General features: G+C 45.3%; 1 protein-coding gene across 2 annotated transcripts; it reads left to right on the top strand.

Annotated features, from left to right (window-relative positions):
- Positions 1 to 211: 211 nt before the first annotated feature.
- On the top strand, positions 212 to 3702 carry LOC125523639 (beta-1,6-galactosyltransferase GALT31A-like). Of its 2 annotated transcripts, XM_048688690.1 has the most exons (11): positions 215 to 454; positions 614 to 653; positions 736 to 794; positions 870 to 1075; positions 1152 to 1215; positions 1310 to 1388; positions 1465 to 1585; positions 1667 to 1754; positions 2142 to 2267; positions 2360 to 2469; positions 3256 to 3702. In XM_048688690.1, exons 1-11 carry the CDS (start codon positions 345 to 347, stop codon positions 3408 to 3410), a joined length of 1158 nt encoding a protein of 385 aa, XP_048544647.1. In that variant the 5' UTR covers positions 215 to 344; the 3' UTR covers positions 3411 to 3702. The 2 variants fall into 2 exon arrangements, with proteins under 2 accessions (XP_048544646.1, XP_048544647.1); XM_048688689.1 differs by having other exon boundaries at positions 212 to 454; positions 1465 to 1754.
- Positions 3703 to 13833: the final 10131 nt, after the last annotated feature.

The following is a 13833-nucleotide window of genomic DNA, read 5'->3' as shown; positions in this document are numbered from 1 at the left end:
AGTTTTTTCAGTTGTTTCAACAAGTATAGAAAACCACATACCCGAAATATAAAGGATCTCATTGCCTTTAAATAAATAATCGACATTTACCCCTATAAATAAAAAACTTATAATTCGACAGAAAGCAACCAGTACACTTTCCGCAAGCTCGAGGAGACAAAAATCACGGAGGGGCATATGAGCCGAGTCCACGGAGCACTGAGCGCCACTGCATTGCAGGTGAGCAGAGCAGACCAAGGCAAAAGCTCGCTCTCTCTCTCCCTCTCCCTCTCCCTCTCACACGGCTTTCCCTCTCTCTCCTCCCGTTCGAACTAGGAATCCGAGGGCGACCACGGGCAAAAGCGATGGCCGCGTCCAGGCCGCAACACCGGGCGCCGCCGGGGCGCGTGCCCACGAGGTGCGTCGCCGCGCTCTGCGCCGCCTGCTTCCTCCTCGGCGTCTGCGTCGTCAACCGGTTCGCATTCAGCCCCCCCACCCACCAAATCCGCTGTTTCTCCCGGATTTCTCGCTCTCTGCGCCTTACCTGCCCCCAATCTCTTCCTCTCGCCCCGAGCTGCTCCAATGCTCGTCGATTTCGTGAGCGGAGGTGGTGACGTTTGCTCTACTTTTGCAGCTACTGGGCGGTCCCCGAGCCACCCGACTGCCGAAGCAAGGTAATGCGCCGCTCCGATTCAATCCCCTCTCTTCCGTTGATGTTTATCTGGCTGCGCATTGCCAACCGGCCCGGTTTTGCAGGCGAATTCTGGCCGTTCGAGGGCCATGCTGAGCCAAGCACAAACCCGCGAAGTCGTCATGTAATGTCTGAACCTTGAGCGGCCATGAATCTTTCCTTCTCGTTTGGATTCGCTTATTCTGCTTCTGTTTGGCAGCGCGTTGGACAGAACGATATCGGACATCGAGATGCGCCTGGCTGCCGCTAGAGCTGCGCAGATGAGGAGCCAAGGCGTGTCGCCGAGTGATTCAGCCGCTGACCAGGGAAACATGCGACCTAGATTGCTTTTCGTCATGGGTATCATGACCACGTTCAATAATCGGAGGCGCAGAGACTCTATCAGGAAGACGTGGATGCCAGAAGGTAGAGCCTGTAAGACATGGTACTTCCAATTGTTTATGTTTCATTCATACCAGTTTTCACAGTGCTCTGTCTCTAGGTGAGGGTTTGCGAAGGCTGGAGAAGGACAAGGGCATTGTCATGCGTTTTGTTATTGGACGAAGGTATGATATCGCTGAGTTTAAAAATCTGGGAAAGAGATACTAGTCAATGTTCCTGCTTGACACGCTACTGAGTTTTGGTGCTTACATCTCGTAGTGCAAACCCTGGTCCTGACAGTGAAGTGGAGCGTGCCATGGATGCAGAAGATAAAGAATACAATGATATTCTTAGACTTGTATGCTGAGTCGACTACTTTCAACTACTTTAGCTTTTACCTTACCAATGACTATCAATATTGACGCCCTTTGCAGAATCACGTTGAAGGCCAGGATGGGCTTCCTTTGAAGATTCAGATGTTTCTTTCAACTGCTCTGTCCACGTGGGATGCTGATTTCTATGTCAAAGTTGACGATGATGTTCATGTCAACATCGGTATGCCTACACAGAACCCTTTGTTGCTGGTAAATGTTTCGCCGGTATTCTCATGCACTGAGGTTTTCTCTCTTAACACAGGTATTACCAGATCGATTTTGGCACGGCATAGGTCAAAACCTCGGGTGTACATCGGCTGCATGAAATCCGGACCTGTGATTGCTAACAAGTAATACTCAAGAACCCATATTGCCTCCAATTGATTAAAATACTAAACATATGGAGAAATGTGTCAGGCGAGAGCTCCCATTTTTTTTGAATGATAATGCAAACTTGTGATATGAACTGTCGAGTAGTGTGGGGAAAGAAGTATCATCCGTCCGATAGTGGAAGTTAGTCATGTTATGAGCTAGCAAAGCAATTGTTTCATTTTCAGATTATTCATTCCTATTCTGATCGGATAATGAAGATAATGAGTTTTGCATTCTCTTATTTACAAATTACTACAAGGACAGGTCTTACTAGAGATGCTCCCAAATAGATGGTTTCATTTTACTGACATTTCTTCTAAAACATGGAGTAATATAATGTGATAATGCCTGCTTAATGTTCACAGTGAATCTAAATATTACGAACCAGATCATTGGAAGTTTGGGACTGCGGGTAACAACTACTTTAGGCACGCAACACGGCAGCTGTATGCTATAACAAGGGACTTGGCGACCTACGTATCAGCAAACAAGTGAGTCCTAAATTTCTGATGTGGATATGCAATGCCTGATAAAATGGATTACATTACTGCTTCATCTCATATCTGTTTGACATCATTTTCAGGCATATCTTGCACAAATATACAAATGAAGATGTATCATTTGGTTCTTGGTTGATTGGGTTGGATGTTGAGCATGTTGATGAGAGAAGCCTTTGTTGTGGTATTCCTCCAGGTTGGCATCTCGCTTCTTTATTGTTGATTTTCCATTTTGCTTCAGCATACTGTCCTATTTTATCTAGATAATTATTGCATGCTCATTACGACATCGCTTAACCTGGAAGTTATATGCTTTACAGTACTAAGTAGTTGAGTCAATCATTTTGAATTTTGTACTGAGAAAAAGATGATCCAATTGTCTTATACCAACTACAGTGTTTGTTAGCACATAAATTCAAGACTTGCCTTTACCACCTTTCTGTCCCCCAGCTCCCCAGAAGTTGCTCTTTACACCAAACATGTCGGCACATCACATAAGTATTTCATTCATCTGAATGTTACCATCACTTAGTGGTTACTACTTGATTACTTTTAACCTGAATGACCTCAGAATAAGACAGAGGCGAGTGCCTGTTGCTCGCAAATCTAGTGGGTGTTGATCTATCTTCTCTCTCAGTTACTCTTTTGTCTCTTGCACTTCAGTAGGCATGGACACAACACATGGCTCTATCTTTGTACGATGTGGCGAGTGACCATAAGTACAGTATTTTGTTTTAGACCATCAGTACGTCGTTCTTATATCTCTAACTCTGGGGATATATTTACTTCACCAACCATCATTGCCAGCCCTGGTATGTGTTGTGATAATGTGATGCAAAGTCTACCTGGCATTTGCTACCATCCAACATCAGTCAACCTGGCATTTGCTGCAATTGCAAAGCACTTCTGCTTGCTGTTCAGATTGTGGAAACATAAGGCAGGTGACGCACATTTTCATGTGTCATCTTCTCTGATCATGCAGACTGCGAATGGAAGGCGCAGGCTGGGAACCCATGTGGGGCATCCTTCGACTGGAACTGCTCCGGCGTCTGCAATCCAGCAGAGAGAATGGAGGAGGTGCACCGGCAATGCTGGGAACATCGCGAGGCTGCTCTGCCACAAGCGCAGGAGTCTTGACAACCAAGGGGTGGTGGCATCCTTGTGCTGCTCCATGTAAACTCATGTAATTATTCAGTAGACGGCTAGACGCAGACGTAGCAGCTGTCGTGCCGTGGTCTGGGTTGGAGCTACAAATTTTTGCCTTCCGACACCATTTGCATGAATTGGAGGGAAAATTTGAACAGAGCTACTGCATAGTGAAGGTTTTGCATCGTGTATGTAAGATATCCGATATGTGAAGATGAATGCAGGAAAGCTCTGCAAATTGTGTCTGTCATGATTAAATGGACACAATATCCCTGAAACGGAACACCTTTACCCAGCTTTTTGATGAAACTAGCATATGCATGCAAAAATGTTGAATTTTTTGGTTCAAATTTATATACTTGACTACACAATTTGAAAATCCATATTGTCCAGGAAGAGTGCATGGCTTGGCAAAGGACAACATGTGACATGGCTTGTACAAGAGCGGATCTGGCTCTGTTACACGTAGTTTTTGCTAATAGGTTCACGATGCGGGCCTGGCTTGGACACAGGTATTTTTTGCCAATAGGTTCCTGAATTCTGCGAAGATAGAGTATGAAAAGAGCGTAACAGCAACTCTAGCTTACTACATCCCGTAAAAAAATGAGGCTCCATCATGAAGAGCAAAGCCGCGTCGCCCCCGGGCGACACGGGGAACCCTAGCGCCGCCGCCGCTAGGTCCCCCTTGCCCCCTCCCTCGCTTCGCCGCCGCTGGAGGGGCTGCTGGCGAAGTCCGCGCGCGCTTAGGGAAGGTGGTGGCGGGGCGTTTCCCCTCTCTGTGGCGTTGCGCGCGCATGCGCTGCCTGCGTCACCTCGGGCGCAGGCGAGATGCAGGGCCGCGGGAGTGGCTTCAGCGCGGGGAGAGGCCGGATCCTGGCCGGGCTTGGCCGGATCTAGCTTCTCCGCCCCCGTTGGCCGCCCTTGATGGGGCTCGGTGGCTTCGTTCCGGCGGCCAGTGAGGGGCTGGATCTTGGGGCGGCGGCCACGGACGGCGGAGGATGTGTCGGCGGCTGTGGACTCACGATGGGCGACGCGGCGGCCGCGGTGGTGGACGATCCGTGCACAAGACGCTTGGTGTAGGCCATTGGAAAAGATCTGGGTGAAGACCTGCTCGCGGCTGCTGCCGAGGCCGGCGATGGCGGCACTATTCGGTGTCGTTCCCTTGTTGAAGGCATCGTTGTTGAGAAATTCCAGACCACTATCTGTTACCTCTGGGGGAAACCCTAAATCAGTAGATCGGATGACGACGGCATTATTGTGTCGCTTCCCTCTTGTGGCGTCATTGTTGGAGGTATACACGGGCTCGAGGGGCCAGTGGACGGAATAATTGGTGGAGCGGTCATTCATCCTGCACATTAATGGTGGCGATTCTCGGCGACGTGGCGCAGTGGAGACTCGGCGCCCGATGTGTGGCATGGGACTCGCGCAGGAGGGTGACGCTATCAGGCGTCGTGGTGGCGTTGATGGCAGAGAGGCCGGGCAAGGTGGTGCAGCAGTAGAACACAGAAGATGGATTGGTGGCAGGTAGCTGCGGCGGCCTCATACCCGGTAGGCGTCTTGGTTGAGGAGTGCGCCGGACTCGTAGGTGCTGTTGGGGAACGCAGTAATTTCAAAAAAATTCCTACGCACACGCAAGATCATGGTGATGCATAGCAACGAGAGGGGAGAGTGCTGTCTACGTACCTACGCAGACCGACTGCGGAAGCGTTGACACAACGTAGAGGAAGTAGTCGTACGTCTTCCCGATCCGACCGATCCAAGCACCGTTACTCCGGCACCTCCGAGTTCTTAGCACACGTACAGCTCGATGACGATCCCCGGGCTCCGATCCAGCAAAGCGTCGGGGAGGAGTTCCGTCAGCACGACGGCGTGGTGACGATCTTGATGTTCTACCGTCGCAGGGCTTCGCCTAAGCACCGCTACAATATGATCGAGGTGGAATATGGTGGCAGGGGGCACCGCACACGGCTAAGGAACGATCTCAAGGATCAACTTGTGTGTTCTTTGGGGTGCCCTGCCTCCGTATATAAAGGACGAGAGGGGGGGAGGCTGGGCGGCCAAGGGAGGGCGCGCCAGGAGAGTCCTACTCCCTCTGGGAGTAGGATTCCCCCCCAATCCTAGTTGGAATAGGATTCCTTGAGGGGGGAAAGAGAGAGAGGGGGGCCGGCCACCTCTCCTTGTCCTAATAGGACTAGGGGAGGGGGGAGGCGCGCAGCCCTCCTTGGGCTGCCCCTTTCTCCTTTCCACTAAAGCCCACTAAGGCCCATATAGCTCCCGGGGGGTTCCGGTAACCTCCCGGTACTCCGGTAAAATCCCGATTTCACCCGGAACACTTCCGATATCCAAACATAGGCTTCCAATATATCAATATTTATGTCTCGACCATTTCGAGACTCCTCGTCATGTCCATGATCACATCCGGGACTCCGAACAATCTTCGGTACATCAAAATGCATAAACTCATAATAACTGTCATCGTAACGTTAAGCGTGCGGACCCTACGGTTTGAGAACAATGTAGACATGACCGAGACATGTCTCCGGTCAATAACCAATAGCGGGACCTGGATGCCCATATTGGCTCCTAGATATTCTACGAAGATCTTTATCGGTCAGACCGCATAAGAACATACGTTGTTCCCTTTGTCATTGGTATGTTACTTGCCCGAGATTCGATCGTCGGTATCCAATACCTAGTTCAATCTCATTACCGGCAAGTCTCTTTACTTGTTCTGTAATACATCATCCCGCAACTAACTCATTAGTTGCAATGCTTGCAAGGCTTAAGTGATGTGCATTACCGAGAGGGCTCAGAGATACCTCTTCGACAATCGGAGTGACAAATCCTAATCTCGAAATACGCCAACCCAACATGTACCTTTGGAGACACCTGTAGAGCTCCTTTATAATCACCCAGTTACGTTGTGACGTTTGGTAGCACACAAAGTGTTCCTCCGGCAAACGGGAGTTGCATAATCTCATAGTCATAGGAACATGTATAAGTCATGAAGAAAGCAATAGCAACATACTAAACGACCGGGTGCTAAGCTAATGGAATGGGTCATGTCAATCACATCATTCACCTAATGATGTGATCCCGCTAATCAAATAACAACTCATTGTTCATGGTTAGGAAACATAACCATCTTTGATTAACGGGCTAGTCAAGTAGAGGCATACTAGTGACACTTTGTTTGTCTATGTATTCACACATGTATTATGTTTCTGGTTAATACAATTCTAGCATGAATAATAAACATTTATCATGAAATAAGGAAATAAATAATAACTTTATTATTGCCTCTAGGGCATATTTCCTTCAGTCTCCCACTTGCACTGGAGTCAATAATCTAGTTCACATCGCCATGTGATTTAACAGCAATAGTTCACATCACCATGTGATTAACACCTATAGTTCACATCGATATGTGATCAACACCCAAAGGGTTTACTAGAGTCAGTAATCTAGTTCACATCACTATGTGGTTAACACCCAAAGAGTACTAAGGTGTGATCATGTTTTGCTTGGGAGATAATTTTAGTCAACGGGTCTGTCACATTCAGATCCGTAAGTATTTTGCGAATTTCTATGTCAACAATGCTCTACACGGAGCTACTCTAGCTTATTGCTCCCACTTTCAATATGTATCTAGATCGATACTTAGAGTCATCCAGATCTGTGTCAAAACTTGTATAGACGTAACTTTTTACGACGAACCTTTTTTGTCACCTCCATAATTGAGAAATATTTCCTTATTCCACTAAGGATAATTTTGACCGCTGTCCAGTGATCTACTCTTAGATCACTATTGTACTCCCTTGCTTAACACAGTGTAGGGTATACAATAGATCTGGTACACAGCATGGCATACTTTATAGAACCTATGGCTGAGGCATAGGGAATGACTTTCATTCTATTTCTATCTTCTGCCGTGGTCGGGCCTTGAGTCTTACTCAATTTCACACCTTGCAACACAGGCAAGAACTCTTTCTTTGACTGTTCCATTTTGAACTACTTCAAAATCTTGTCAAGGTATGTACTCATTGAAAAACTTATCAAGCGGCTTGATCTATCTCTATAGTTCTTGATGCTCAATATGTAAGCAGCTTCACCGAGGTCTTTCTTTGAAAAACTTCTTTAAAAACACTCCTTTATGCTTTGCAGAATAATTCTACATTATTTCTGATCAACAATATGTCATACACATATACTTATCAGAAATGCTGTAGTGCTCCCACTCACTTTCTTGTAAATACAGGCTTCACCGCAAGTCTGTATAAAACTATATGCTTTGATCAACTTATCAAAGCGTATATTCCAACTCCGAGATGCTTACACCAGTCCATAGATGGATCGCTGGAGTTTGCACATTTTGTTAGCACCTTTAAGATTGACAAAACCTTCTGGTTGTATCTTATACAACTCTTCTTTAATAAATCCATTAAGGAATGCAGTTTTGTTTATCCATTTGCCGGATTTCATAAAATGCAGCAATTGCTAACATGATTCGGACAGACTTAAGCATAGATACGAGTGAGAAACTCTCATCGTAGTCAACACCTTGAACTTGTCGAAAACCTTTTTTTGCGACAATTCTAGCTTTGTAGATAGTAACACTACTATCAGCGTCCGTCTTCCTCTTGAAGATCCATTTATTTTCTATGGCTCGCCGATCATCGGGCAAGTCAACCAAAGTCCATACTTTGTTCTCATACATGGATCCCATCTCAGATTTCATGGCCTCAAGCCATTTTGCGGAATCTGGGCTCATCATCGCTTCCTCATAGTTCGTAGGTTCGTCATGGTCTAGTAACATAACTTCCAGAACAAGATTACCGTACCACTCTGGTATGGATCTCACTCTGGTTTACCTACGAGATTCGGTAGTAACTTGATCTGAAGTTACATGATCATCATCATTAGCTTCCTCACTAATTGGTGTAGGTGTCGCAGAAACAGTTTTCTGTGATGTACTACTTTCCAATAAGGGAGCAGGTACAATTACCTCATCAAGTTCTACTTTCCTCCCACTCACATCTTTCGAGAGAAACTCCTTCTCTAGAAAAACTCCGAATTTAGCAACAAAAGTCTTGCCTTCGGATTTGTGATAGAAGGTGTACCCAACTGTCTCCTTTGGGTATCCTATGAAGACATATTTCTCCGATTTGAGTTTGAGCTTATCGAGATGAAACTTTTTCACATAAGCATCGCAACTCCAAACTTTAAGAAACGACAGCTTAGGTTTCTTGCCAAACCATAGTTCACACGGTGTCGTCTCAACGGATTTAGATGGTGCCCTTTTTAACGTGAATGCAGCTGTCTCTAATGCATAACCCCAAAACGATAGTGGTAGATCGGTAAGAGACATCATAGATCGCACTATATCTAATAAAGTACGGTTATGACGTTCGGACACACCATTACACTATGGTGTTCCAGGTGGCGTGAGTAGTGAAACTATTTCATATTATTTTAATTGAAGACCAAACTCGTAACTCAAATATTTTACTTCTGCGATCATATCGTAGAAACTTTCATTTTTGTTACGATGATTCTCCACTTCACTCTGAAATTCTTTGAACTTTTCAAATGTTTTAGAACTTTGTTTCATCAAGTAGATATACTCATATCTGCTCAAATCATCTGTGAAGATCAGAAAATAATGATATCTATCGCGAGCCTCAATATTCATCGGACCACATACATCAGTATGTATGATTTCCAACAAATCTGTTGCTTGCTTCATTGTTCCGGAGAACAGCGTCTTAGTCATCTTGCCCATAAGGCATGGTTCGCAAGCATAAAGTGATTCATAATCAAGTGATTCCAAAAGCCCATCAGCATGGATTTTCTTCATGCGCTTTACACCAATATGACCTAAACGGCAGTGCTACAAATAAGTTGCACTATCATTATTAACTTTGCATCTTTTGGTTTCAATATTATGATTATGTGTATCACTATGATCGAGATCCAACGAACTATTTTCATTAGGTGTGTAACCATATAAGGTTTTATTCATGTAAACAGAACAACAATTTATTCTCTTACTTAAATGAATAACCGTATTACAATAAACATGATCAAATCATATTCATGCTCAACGCAAACACCAAATAACACTTATTCAGGTTCAACACTAATCCCGAAAGTATAGGGAGTATGCGATGATGATCATATCAATCTTGGAACCACTTCCAACACACATCGTCACTTCACCCTTAACTAGTCTCTGTTTATTCTGCAACTCCCGTTTCGAGTTACTAATCTTAGCAACTGAACTAGTATCAAATACTGAGGGGTTGCTATAAACACTAGTAAAGTACACATCAATAACATGTATATCAAATATACTTATGTTCACTTTGCCATCCTTCTTATCTGCCAATCACTTGGGGTAGTTCCGCTTCCAGTGACCAGTCCCTTTGCAGTAGAAACACTTAGTCTCAGGCTTAGGACTAGACTTGGGCTTCTTCACTTGAGCAGCAACTTGCTTGCTGTTCTTCTTGAAGTTCCCCTTCTTCCCTCTGCCCTTTTCTTGAAACTAGTGGTCTTGTCTATCATCAACACTTGATGTTTTTCTCAATTTCTACCTTCGTCAATTTCCGCATTACGAAGAGCTTGGGAATCGTTTCCGTTATCCCTTGCATATCATAGTTCATCACGAAGTTCTACTAACTTGGTGATGGTGACTAGAGAATTCTTTCAATCACTATCTTATCTGGAAGATTAACTCCCACTTGATTCAAGCGATTGTAGTACTCAGACAATCTGGGCACATGCTCACTAGTTGAGCGATTCTCCTCCATCTTTTAGCTATAGAACTTGTTGGAGACTTCATATCTCTCAACTCGGGTATTTGCTTGAAATATTAACTTCAACTCCGGAACATCTCATATGGTCCATGACGTTCAAAACGTCTTTGAAGTCCCGATTCTAAGCCGTTAAGCATGGTGCACTAAACTATCAAGTAGTCATCATATTGAGCTAGCCAAATGTTCATAACGTCTGCATCTGCTCCTGCAATAGGTCTGTCACCTAGCGGTGCATCAAGGACATAATTCTTCTGTGCAGCAATGAGGATAAACCTCAGATCACGGATCCAATCCGCATCTTTGCTACTAACATCTTTCAACACAATTTTCTCTAGGAACATATCAAAATAAACACATGAAAGCAACAATGCGAGCTATTGATCCACAACATAGATATGCTAATACTACCAGGACTAAGTTCATGATAAATTAAAGTTCAATTAATCATATTACTTAAGAACTCCCACTTAGATAGACATCCCTCTAATCTTCTAAGTGATCACGTGATCCAAATCAACTAAACCATAACCGATCATCACGTGAAATGGATTAGTCTTCAATGGTGAACATCATTATGTTGATCATATATACTATATGATTCATGCTCGACCTTTCGGTCTCCGTGTTCCGAGGCCATATCTGCATATGCTAGGCTCGCCAAGTATAACCCGAGTATTCTGCGTGTGCAAAACTGGCTTGCACCCGTTGTAGATGGACGTAGAGCTTATCACACCCGATCATCACGTGGTGTCTGGGCACGACGAACTTTGGCAACGGTGCATACTCAGGGAGAACACTTCTTGATAATTAGTGAGAGATCATCTTATAATGCTACCGTCAAACAAAGCAAGATAAGATGCATAAAAAAGATAAACATCACATGCAATCAAAATATGTGACATGATATGGCCATCATCATCTTGAGCCTTTGATCTCCATCTCCAAAGCATCGTCATGATTTCCATCGTCACCGGCATGACACCATGATCTCCATCATCTTGATCTATATCAATATGTCGTCACCTGGTCGTCTCGCCAACTATTGCTCTTGCAACTATTGCTATCGCATAGCGATAAAGTAAAGCAATTATTTGGCGCTTGCATCTTATGCAATAAAGAGAAACCATAAGGCTTTTGCCAGTTGCCGATAACTTCAACAAAACATGATCATCTCATACAACAAAAATTTATATCTCATCACGTTTTGACCATATCACATCACAACATGCCCTACAAAAACAAGTTAGACGTCCTCTACTTTGTTGTTGCAAGTTTTACGTGGCTGCTACGGGCTTAAGCAAGAACCAATCTTACCTACGCATCAAAACCACAACGATAGTTTGTCAAGTTGGTGCTGTTTTAACCTTCGCAAGGACCAGGCGTAGCCACACTTGGTTCAACTAAAGTTGGAGAAACTGTCACCCGCAAGCCACCTATGTGCAAAGCACGTCGGGAGAACCGGTCTCGCGTAAGCGTACGCGTAATGTCGGTCCGGGCCGCTTCGTCCAACAATACCGCCGAACCAAAGTGTGACATGCTGGTAAGCAGTATGACTTATATCGCCCACAACTCACTTGTGTTCTACTCGTGCATATAACATCAACACATAAAACCTGGCTCGGATGCCACTGTTGGGGAACGCAGTAATTTCAAAAAATTTCCTACGCACATGCAAGATCATGGTGATGCATAGCAACGAGAGGGGAGAGTGTTGTCTACGTACCTACGCAGACCGACTGCGGAAGCGTTGACACAACATAGAGGAAGTAGTCGTACGTCTTCCCGATCCGACCGATCCAAGCACCGTTACTCCAGCACCTCCGAGTTCTTAGCACACGTACAGCTCGATGACGATCCCCGGGCTCCGATCCAGCAAAGCGTCGGGGAGGAGTTCCGTCAGCACGACGGCGTGGTGACGATCTTGATGTTCTACCGTCGCAGGGCTTCGCCTAAGCACCGCTACAATATGATCGAGGTGGAATATGGTGGCAGGGGGCACCGCACACGGCTAAGGAACGATCTCAAGGATCAACTTGTGTGTTCTTTGGGGTGCCCTGCCTCCGTATATAAAGGACGAGAGGGGGGGAGGCTGGGCGGCCAAGGGAGGGCGCGCCAGGAGAGTCCTACTCCCTCTGGGAGTAGGATTCCCCCCCAATCCTAGTTGGAATAGGATTCCTTGAGGGGGGAAAGAGAGAGAGGGGGGCCGGCCACCTCTCCTTGTCCTAATAGGACTAGGGGAGGGGGGAGGCGCGCAGCCCTCCTTGGGCTGCCCCTTTCTCCTTTCCACTAAAGCCCACTAAGGCCCATATAGCTCCCGGGGGGTTCCGGTAACCTCCCGGTACTCCGGTAAAATCCCGATTTCACCCGGAACACTTCCGATATCCAAACATAGGCTTCCAATATATCAATATTTATGTCTCGACCATTTCGAGACTCCTCGTCATGTCCATGATCACATCCGGGACTCCGAACAATCTTCGGTACATCAAAATGCATAAACTCATAATAACTGTCATCGTAACGTTAAGCGTGCGGACCCTACGGTTTGAGAACAATGTAGACATGACCGAGACATGTCTCCGGTCAATAACCAATAGCGGGACCTGGATGCCCATATTGGCTCCTAGATATTCTACGAAGATCTTTATCGGTCAGACCGCATAAGAACATACGTTGTTCCCTTTGTCATTGGTATGTTACTTGCCCGAGATTCGATCGTCGGTATCCAATACCTAGTTCAATCTCATTACCGGCAAGTCTCTTTACTTGTTCTGTAATACATCATCCCGCAACTAACTCATTAGTTGCAATGCTTGCAAGGCTTAAGTGATGTGCATTACCGAGAGGGCTCAGAGATACCTCTTCGACAATCGGAGTGACAAATCCTAATCTCGAAATACGCCAACCCAACATGTACCTTTGGAGACACCTGTAGAGCTCCTTTATAATCACCCAGTTACGTTGTGACGTTTGGTAGCACACAAAGTGTTCCTCCGGCAAACGGGAGTTGCATAATCTCATAGTCATAGGAACATGTATAAGTCATGAAGAAAGCAATAGCAACATACTAAACGACCGGGTGCTAAGCTAATGGAATGGGTCATGTCAATCACATCATTCACCTAATGATGTGATCCCGCTAATCAAATAACAACTCATTGTTCATGGTTAGGAAACATAACCATCTTTGATTAACGGGCTAGTCAAGTAGAGGCATACTAGTGACACTTTGTTTGTCTATGTATTCACACATGTATTATGTTTCTGGTTAATACAATTCTAGCATGAATAATAAACATTTATCATGAAATAAGGAAATAAATAATAACTTTATTATTGCCTCTAGGGCATATTTCCTTCAGGTGCCCCATACCCGGCAGGCGTCCTGGTTGGGACCTCAGGTCTTAGATGTTTAGGTTTAGCTGCGATGTCTGTTTGGTATTAGGCCCAGACTATCAGCGCCCCTTTATCAATTGAATATGAGTAGCGACAGTTGTTGCTTAGATGGTGGCTTTAGTCTTATTGTTGTATGACTTTGTAAGGTCTTGTAAGAATAATTAATAAAGTGGCTGTATGCATCGCCCAGATGCAGAGGACGA

Source organism: Triticum urartu, chromosome 7 (assembly GCF_003073215.2).
Source record: "Triticum urartu cultivar G1812 chromosome 7, Tu2.1, whole genome shotgun sequence".
Classification (NCBI taxonomy): domain Eukaryota; kingdom Viridiplantae; phylum Streptophyta; class Magnoliopsida; order Poales; family Poaceae; genus Triticum; species Triticum urartu.
Note: the sequence above shows the minus strand (reverse complement) of the source record. Positions and strands in the feature narration are given on the sequence as shown.

Bases quoted from the DNA above. Each gene is read 5' to 3' on its own strand.
- LOC125523639 (XM_048688689.1), top strand. From the start codon at position 345: ATGGCCGCGTCCAGGCCGCAACACCGGGCGCCGCCGGGGCGCGTGCCC. The intron at 654-735 runs GTAATGCGCCGC...CCGGTTTTGCAG, and splicing joins CACCCGACTGCCGAAGCAAG to GCGAATTCTGGCCGTTCGAG. The intron at 1,216-1,309 runs GTATGATATCGC...TACATCTCGTAG, and splicing joins CGTTTTGTTATTGGACGAAG to TGCAAACCCTGGTCCTGACA.